At 44.1% G+C, this 9,866-nt stretch overlaps 1 protein-coding gene across 1 annotated transcript; it reads right to left on the bottom strand.

Annotated features, from left to right (window-relative positions):
* Positions 1–3,579: 3,579 nt before the first annotated feature.
* Positions 3,580–9,477, bottom strand: LOC129781897 (uncharacterized). The gene has a single exon (XM_055789409.1). It carries the CDS (start codon positions 9,475–9,477, stop codon positions 3,580–3,582), a length of 5,898 nt encoding a protein of 1,965 aa, XP_055645384.1.
* Between the last annotated feature and the right edge of the window lie 389 nt (positions 9,478–9,866).

The raw sequence follows: 9,866 nt of genomic DNA, 5'->3' as shown, positions 1-9,866 counted from the left end.
TCCATTGTTAGTCCACAGGGACATTGCAAATAAACTCGGGGTCATTTTTATATTGCAAGTAAGGTGAGTGAATAGAGTATTGTGAAAAATTTAGCACAAGTGTAAGTGTAAAATTGTATATGGCAACAGTTGTGTTAAAAATGACTTGATATGTAAAAACGATTTATTTCAATTTTCATCAATAAAAACCGAGGTGTGTTACCGCTCGAGAACGGACCGTTTGGTTCAAGCTGCCTGTTTTGTCGTGTCCATTTTCACCCAAGGAAAGTTTATATGGCGAGAAAAATTGGAAAAGTGAAGAAATATTGAAAAAATTATTACTCTACATATAGTATTAGGTGTTGTTAGTCCAATAAAAATTCGCATTGGGTTGAATAAACACTCAGAAAGTGAAAAATAATAAAAGAAAATTACCTTTTCCATTTCTTTTTTCATTTTTTTTTTTCTTTATTTCATCCATGCATAACACAGGAGGCATCTCTTCTAGGATCACAGAGGGCGACCTTCATCATATCTCGTTCCACTTCGGTATCTTTTATCTGATACGCACCATCCAACGACTGTTTACCATCCTTCTGTCATCATCACTCGGTAAACACTGGTTGAGCGAACAAGCAATACCAAACAAGCAAACAAAACGGTCCTTTTTAGGCGGCCACCAAATCATTATCAAAGAGTTTAACGATGTAATTCTTCAAACATATTCAAAATCAACAGATAGCCTAACGTGAACTATGAGGTCATGCCTCGGACACAACTGTGAGTTTTTTTTTACAACTTTCAACTTTTACGATTGAAAAATTTATATTTTTCAGTGTTGCAATTGACTTGATTGGCACAAAAATCTCGCAAGTTTAAAGAAATGATCGAATAATAAGCTCAATAATGACAATCTCAGTAACGCAGTTGATTTTTAGTTTTTCAATTTGCACTAGCAATATGTTTCCGCAAGATGTCATCCTACGTCAAAAATCAAGTTTATATATTTGAAAACTTCTTTTATTGTGTGGTCAAACAAAGTTGTTGAAAAAATGATTGAAAAATTGAGAGTCTCTTCTTATGAATGATCTCAAATTTGAAATTTGCAAACCTTGAATGGTCAAACATTTGAGATTCCACATTCGATAGTAAAAACATGAAAAAATCAAAATGTCATGGGTTCTACGCTGTTTTGAGGATTATAATCATACGAGTTGCCCATTCGTATTCAACTATCATCGTTAACCGCCCAATCGAATATCGTCCAGAAAAAGACATTGATTCATCTCTCCTTGCTCTAAACAACCTCACACAAAAAAGAATAAAAAATCTAGTGATCGCCTGAAAGTTAACGCCCAAAAAATTTGAGTATAGTTCCCGGCAGTCAATCGGCTGCAATCGAAACGGATCCGATTTCTCACTAATCCGACGAACAGTTCGAGCGCATAAGTTTTTCTTCCCGAATGTGACACCAGGTACCCCTTCCCGGAGATTGGAAGGAAGAAATCCTCCTGGCCCTTTTGTCCTACACCGCTTCCCGGGCGGTATTGATTTTCCACCGCAAATTATTGATTTTTTTTTCTCGCCTTTTTGGGCGCGCATTCAGACAGGAAGCACCCGTTTTTCGTTATTGTTATTTTATGTTGCGACTCGACTTTGCTCGGCTTGCGCTGTGGCCGTTCGTGTAGGGCTTGTAGGCTTCAGGGTGATGCTATGCCATAGGAAATGCTGTCATGGGACCTATCCACACGGATAGGAGCACAATCCACAGACACATTCGCAGACAGGACTTCCCTGCCACCGATGGTTGGTGCCCGAAATGCCAGGTTTTCGGTTTGCCTCGGTGAGAAGCAAGGAACAGCGCAACCAAAACCAAGGATTGGGTCGTGTGACGTGGCGTTGTTTATGATGGCCATAAGAATGTCTTTATAGCCGGACGTGCACGGCTATAATCACTCGAAGCGTACGCTTCGCAGGAAACTTTGCGCGGTGGTCACGCGAAAGCGACGGCTTTTGGGGGGCATCCACCGCCACAGGAACGAATAATGCCACGGAAGACAGATGAGGGATTTAATACGAGCTGATCAAATATTTGGTTTCTTCTATCACCAATGGATACGCGACTCGTCAAGCAGGACACCACCATCGAAGAAGGTTTGATTTATGTGCGGTCTCTTGGTGGGGCTATCCTAATGGGCTCGTAAAAAGTTTGCATTTTCGAAAATGCGCTTGCGATTTTACGGATCGATATGGCGATTGAGGGCGTTGCTGTTGATGACAGAGGTTAAAACGCTGGAACGGACGTGTACTGTAACGTTAAGCATTTATGAGGAATGTTTGATAAATAGTTAACGTGTCGGCAACTATGACGGTTGAAGTACTGAATAAAATAATGTTTTCGCGAATGTAAGCACTAACAAAAAATGTGTTCGACGGCGCCAGTGGTTGTATGGTTAGCGTAACAGCCTCACAATCCGATCGGCCTGGGTTCAATCCCAGCTGGCGTCGTTGGGATTTTCTGAGGCGAAAAATCTCTGGTTACGTCTTCCTTCGGAGCGGAAGTAAAAGAAGTTGGCCCGGCTCATGAGTTGTTGAGTCTGATAGGTAGGAACAGGTGGAGTCGCCTCCCTGATGTCGGTGATTGGCACTAAAGTGGCGGAAATAGGCCGACGAAAAATAAGCGAAGATAAAAAAAAAAAAAAAAAAAAAAATGTGTTCGAGTACAACGTGGCTACTTGTAGTCACTTAAGAGCCAATTCTGGTTCTGATTTTTCTCATATCTTGCAAATTTGTTCCTTTCAGAAAATTTTTATATACATTGTTGGAGATTGCCAACAGATCCACGGATCGGGGTGTTCCAAAATAATAATACCACATTCAAACAACCGAAAACTAAGGTTTTATGTACTGCGAGGAATTATTATTTTCCTGAAAATGGTATTACATTTGTTTACAAATTATATTATAAATTACAAGCTTTCCGACTTACGTTTAGTCCCTTTTTTGTGGGTTATGTATTCTCTTCCAATTCAGGATTTAGGAGTTTCGAGTAAGTTGAACGATAATCAATGTTGCTCTAACCGTACTATCTGTCCGTACTATAATATTAAGGCATGAATATTTATCCGTACTATAGATTAAGGCATGACTAAGTAAATAATAATTTAAGTTTTACCTTTTATATAGAGTTAAGTTCAATATAGGTTACGTTAAACAATAATTATGATTTTAATTATATATATATGAATTCACTGTGGAAACAAATAGACTAATTCAGTGTATTAGTTTTATAAATTAATTTTAAACTTAAATGTAGTTACGTTTTGAACTAGCTTGAACAATTTGGTCCAATTTTAGATTTAATTCACGAGGTTTCCTTGCTCTTTCTTTGAGATTTTGTGTTTTCTATGACTTATAGAATACTTAGAATAAAGAGTGACAAATATTGTTTATAACGCTATTGTTTGTGGGATAATTGTGCTAGACTCGACTGTCGATACTGGGTTCTTATGTGCTGGTCGAAAAGGAGCTACAGTGAAGGCGCGTTGGCGTAGACTCGCCAACACTCCCCCCAGGTACGTTGATCTCCAGGTCGACTTACTAATCATCGCGCCGTACATCTAGCACAGCCAGTTTAGCAACTGGTCGCTCGTAGACACCGTTCCCTGTTTTCACAGTTGCTGATCGAGGTTGTCCATCTCTTCCAGGACAGATTCCGATGACCTTCCCCCTGGGCCAACAATTCCGGGGATTTTTAGGGTCAGCAATGATTACCACGTCGTCGATTCCAATCGCCTTCGTGTTGATAAACCACTTAGTTCTGCGGGTGATCTCAGGTAAATACGAACTCAGCCAACGTTTCCAAAATCTATTCGCGAGTATCTGCGATGCACGCCAACACTGCCGTAATGCGGCACCACTGTCTTCTAGAGTGCACAAAGGTTTGGTACCATCGGATGATCCAAGGAGGAAATGGTTTGGAGTCAAGGCTGGGCCGGAATCGTCATCGATCGGAACATGAGTAAGTGGTCGAGAATTCACTACGTTTTCAATTTCGGCCAAAACATTTCGCAGTACTTCGTCCGTCAGTTTTTGCGTTGACAAAATAGCCGTCATGTTTCGTTTGACTGTTCCAATCAATCTCTCCCAGCAGCCGCCCATGTGTGGAGATAGAGGTGGGAGGAAGACCCATTTGGTTTCCGATGAAACGAACGCCTTCATCATCTCTTCTATGTTGACCGAAGCTTCTGCCTTCTGCATCTCACGACATGCTCCGACAAAGTTGGTACCGCGATCACTATAGATCGTTCGAGGCGTACCCCGACGCGAGATAAAGTTGCGCAGCGCGATGATGCACGAATTAGTGCTCAGCGAATGCACGATCTCAATATGGATGGCTCGTATTGTCATGCAGGTTACGAGCATCCCCCATCGCTTTTCCGATCGCCTGCCTATTACGACTGTAATAGGACCGAAGTAGTCCACGCCTACATGGGTGAACGGTCGAGCGAATGCGTCCAACCTGGTATGTGGGAGATCTGCCATGATAGGGGGCTGCGGAATTGCCCGGTTATTCTTACATCGTTGACAACTGTTGCGTACCCGTAAGTAGGTACTTCGAAGTCGAGAAATGGAGTAACGTTGCCGTATCTCGTTAATTACAGTCTCGTGATTCTGATGGTGGTATTTTTGGTGATAGTGTGCAACAATGAGACTGGTAACGTGGTGGTTACGGGGTAGAATGATCGGATTCTTGGCATCTTCGGTCGCGAACTCACAGGCAGAAATACGACCTCGTATCCGCATGATTCCGTGTTTGTCGATCCAAGGGGTGAGCTTATACAAAGCGCTAGTTTTCGGAAGCGTGGCTCCACCAGACTGGTGGAGAAGGGTGTATTCGTCGGGGTAGGCGTCCTCTTGTGCTTGCCGGATCAAATGGGATTCAGAGGCGGTCAGCTCTTCCATTGAAGGATGGCCATTCGTAACTGCCTGCCTTTTCATCCTCTTAATGATATTGTTGGAAAACCGAAGAACGTATGCAATTGTGTTCACCATCTTTCTCCAGCTACTGAAGTCACTGAAGCAGAGAAGCGGCTCAGTTTTCTGGACATGCATCAACAAATACGGGCGTAGTTCGGTCTCTGTTGTCCTAGTCACGGTTGGTTGTTGCGGCCAATACTTCTCAGTGCACATCAGGAAATGTGGTCCTGTGTACCAAAGAGCTTCTGCAGACATGTCTGGTAGTTTCACCCACTTAGTGCCATCGTCCGCGACATTTTGCTTGGTAGGAACCCAGCGCCAATCTGCTGGTTCTGTGGAGTCCAAAATTTCGCTAACTCGGTGGGCTACAAATGGTGTAAAACGCCGATGATCCGAATTGACCCAGCAGATCACATCTCGTGAATCTGACCAAAAAATTCGCCGAGTGATGTTCACAGATAAGGATTCTTTCACTGTGGAAGCCAATCGAACACCCAACACCGCTGCTTGAAGTTCCAATCTAGGAATCGAGTGGAATTTCAACGGAGAAACTCTGGTTTTCGCAGCGACTAACGTGCATTCGATGGTATCGCCATGGGAGTAACGAAGATAGCAAGCTGCAGCCATTCCATCCTCACTCGCGTCTACAAACGTATGGAGCTGCACGTCGGAAAAATCTGCTGGAATTCGACTGCGATAGCAACGAGGAATCTTGAGCGTTTCGATTTGTGGGAGGATCTGAAGCCACGTCTGCCACTTGGAGAAGAGTACTCCGTTAATTTCATCGTCCCAATCAGCTCCGGACCGCCAGACTTCCTGCATGAGGATCTTCAGGTACATCAGGAATTGTGCAATTAACCCCAAGGGATCGAACATAGACATAAGGATTCGTAGCATTTCCCGCTTTGTCGGGCAACGTTGACCCTCCAGGAGGGGGCGCTCGTATCGGTTCCATCCAACTTTATATGAGAAGACATCAGACGCGGTACACCACCACATCCCCAACACCTTCTCCGTGGCCAATTCCGGAGCGAGGTCAAGGTTCTTCTCCTTCGTACTGTTCTCATCCAGGGCTCTCAGTACCCGTTGAGAATTACTGATCCAGTTTCTGATCTCAAAACCGCCTTGCGCGTGTACGAACGTAACCTGCTTTGCCAGTTGTATTGCCTCTCCTTCCGTATCGACGCTAACTAGCATATCATCCACGTAGTGACGCTTTTGAATAACGTTTGCTGCTGTCGGGTACTGGTATCTGAACCGCTCAGCATTCATATTCTTCGCATATTGTGCACTGCTTGGCGAGCAACAAGCACCAAAAGTCATAACACGCATCACATAGGTTGACAGCTGACCATCCTCATCTCTCCAGAAAAAGAGTTGACAAAGTTGGTCTTCGTTCCGTATCGAGACTTGATGGAACATCTCTCGCAGATCACCCGTTAGTCCAATCGCACGCTCACGGAACTGGATGAGAATAGAGAACAACGATGCAAGCTGGTCAGGCCCCGTCAGAAGAAATGAATTTAGTGACTTTCCGAAAGCAGTGGCTGCAGCATCCCACACGATGCGAATTTTCCCTGGCTTATTAGGGTTCTTTACTGGGAACACAGGAAGATACCAGGTGCGACGGTTTGGGCGTATAAGTTCCTCCTCTGATAGCTTTCGGATATAGCCTTTGCGTAGATAATCAGAAATTTTCTGTTGCAAGACTGCTGCAAGCGAAGCATCTCTCATCAAGCGTTTCTCGAGGCATTGAAACCGACGCATTGCCATCGCTCGACTATCTGGAAGACGGACTTCGTCGTAGCGCCAGAGTAGTCCGGTCTCGAAATGTGTTCCCGTGAATTTTGTAAGAGATTGAAGAAGAGATTGTGCTCGTTGTTCGTCTCTGGAGAGTAGAGATGTTCCCGATTTAACTACACCTAAACTGTCTAAAGAGAAATACCTCTTCATCGCCTGATGAAGGTCATCGTCTGAACGGTTTTCACACGGACAAATGTGAAAAATCGAATGTACTAGGTTGGGTGTATCATTTTCATTGGCGCCCCCACACACTGTCCAGCCTAAGCGGGTCTTCACTGCAAGCGGTTGATTTGGTCCTCCTTCTCGACTCTTGAGGACGAGAGTGAGGTGTTGATCCTTCATCCCAATTAGGATTCTTGGTCGCACAGCTTCGTAGGAGAGGATGGGAAGGTTTCGGAGGTGTGGATACAGGCGAGATAATTCCTCTATGTTCAACGTTTGTGGTGGAAGTAATAATTCGTTGACCGTCCTTACTCCAGTTAGGCTGAATTTATGGGATTCGTCTCGTATTCCAGCAACTTCAAAACTAACGACTCGTGAGGTTTCTTCTTGGCGCTGTGTGCCGCCTGTCCAGTGCAGACAGAGGGGTTTTACTTCCCCTTCAAGTCTCAGCTCATCTGCCAAATCACTGTCCACTAGTGTCAAACTTGACCCGTCATCTAGGAAGGCGAAGGTACATATGGAGCCGTGCTTCCCATGTAGACGTACTGGCAAATAACGGAATAGAGTTCTGCTAGACTTCACTTGATGAGTATGACATCCCTGATGGTTTGAACTCGAACTTGATTGAGGAGTAATCGCTTCTACGACTTCAGCGTTCGGTGGTTTTTTCTCGTCATTATGCAATAATTCATGGTGTTTAAACTGACAACCATTCTTACCGCATAATCTTGCTTGACATCCCCCATAGTGTCGTCGCAGGCATCTACGACAGAGTCCGTATTCTCTCACAACTGCCCAACGTGAGTCACGCGACATTTCTAGGAACCGTTTGCATTTACAAATGGATTTGCACATCCCTTTACATATCATGCAGCCTTCGCTTGCTGTCCTCACAAAGGATGATTTCTGGGAGTATGTTTCCGGAGAGACGTCCTCGGAGTGAGAGTTCACGAAAGTGTTACCTTTTTTATTTCCACGGTTTTCGCTCCGCGTTGTTCTTATGTCTCCAATATCATTCGGAATAGTTATAGCGCTAGCAGCCTCTGCTAGGGAATAAAGCCAGTGGCTAAAAGAAGCCAAGTTAACTGCCGGCAGCGTTTGTCTGTACTGGGCCCAATTCAGTTTTATGGAAGAAGGCAGTTTACTGACCAATTGATGCATCAACGATACGTTGTAGAGGTGCTCTTCTAACCCGCAGGCGTCCACCGTAGCACAAAAGTTGTCCACGCTGACAGCGAAATTTAGAAGGGTCTCCAGCTTATCTTCCCTCAACGCGGGTAGTGAGTTGATCTTCGCGATTAGTGTGTGTACGATGGCTTCCGGCTGTCCAAATAACATTTTTAGAGTCGTTATTACGCCAACCACATTTGTCGGGTGCATCAGACGACTTTTAACCGCTTCGTATGCTCGCCCTCTCAAACATTTTTGCAACCGAATGATGTTTTCTGCATCCGAAAATCCACAAATCGCTGTCGTGCTGTTGAAGGATGACAAGAATAGAGGCCACTCCTCTGGGTTACCGGAAAACGTGGGTAGCTCCTTTGAGATTGCTTGACGCGCTGCCAGCTGTTTCCGGGTTAGCGGACACTGTTCTACGTCATCATCATCATACACTGGACGGTAGTTATTCTGCTGTTGAGGAACGGGAACGAGAGTCTGATTCGGTACCTCGCACGTGGTTTGTGGTAGCGGAGCGCAGTTGATTCGTTGTGTATTGATTTGAGAACGGTTGCAGCTCGTGCAGCCAAGAGGGGGCGGATTACCTGGTTGGTTTCCGTTTTGATTCACCGTTTCATCCATCCACTCCTCCACGCGGCTCATAGCATCGCCGTCATTCGAACCACCTTCACTAGCCATTTCTTCTAGTATCTTGTACTTCTTCTCCAGGAACTCTTTATCCTTGGCTGCCTCATCTGCAGTTCGTCGACGTTCCAATTCACGTTCCTCCTCTAGCTTTCGCAACTTTAGTTTTAAGAGTGTTTGTGTCGATCGGTTGGACACTCCTGACGCGTTCGATGCAGGTTTCCTTGGCAACGTCTCTTTTGCATTTGATATCGTTTTACTTAATACAGGGTTTGCTGACTGTTTCAGTGGAAGTGATGTTATGTTCGGAATGGTCTCATTTGCTGATTTGTTTCCGATTGAATTCACGACCTGTGATTGTTGAGTGCCTTTTTGTTGAACGAGGGATGCAGAGGAAGTTCCAGGAACGGCTTCTGGTTGCTTTTGACTTTGACTACCAAGCAGCACAGGAGGTTTGATGGTATTTGAACACGTATCCTGGACACCGGTTGCAGCTTTGCATTTGGCGCAACTCCAGGGTTGTTTTTCAGATACCTGTGTTACCCCAACACATTGGTAGTGATGCCATTTTTGGCATACATCACAGCGCACCATCTGGTTTGTATTTTCCCCATGACATATCTGACATGATCTTCTGGGAATGGGTGTTTCTGAATCCTCCGTAACCACCTTTTGCGTACCATCTTGACCACCAGTTTCACTCTCCGCTACATCATTGGTTTTTTTCGAACGTAAACCTCTACTCGACATGATCTAGTTGATGAATTATTCGTATGTAAACGAAAATAATAAATTGTTGGAGATTGCCAACAGATCAACGGATCGGGGTGTTCCAAAATAATAATACCACATTCAAACAACCGAAAACTAAGGTTTTATGTTCTGCGAGGAATTATTATTTTCCTGAAAATGGTATTACATTTGTTTACAAATTATATTATAAATTACAAGCTTTCCGACTTACGTTTAGTCCCTTTTTTGTGGGTTATGTATTCTCTTCCAATTCAGGATTTAGGAGTTTCGAGTAAGTTGAACGATAATCAATGTTGCTCTAACCGTACTATCTGTCCGTACTATAATATTAAGGCATGAATATTTATCCGTACTATAGATTAAGGCATGACTAAGTAAATAATAAT

This window comes from Toxorhynchites rutilus, chromosome 1 (genome assembly GCF_029784135.1).
Source record: "Toxorhynchites rutilus septentrionalis strain SRP chromosome 1, ASM2978413v1, whole genome shotgun sequence".
NCBI classification, from domain to species: Eukaryota; Metazoa; Arthropoda; class Insecta; order Diptera; family Culicidae; genus Toxorhynchites; species Toxorhynchites rutilus.
The sequence above is the reverse complement of the archived record's forward strand: the minus strand, read 5'-3'. Positions and strand labels throughout refer to the sequence as shown.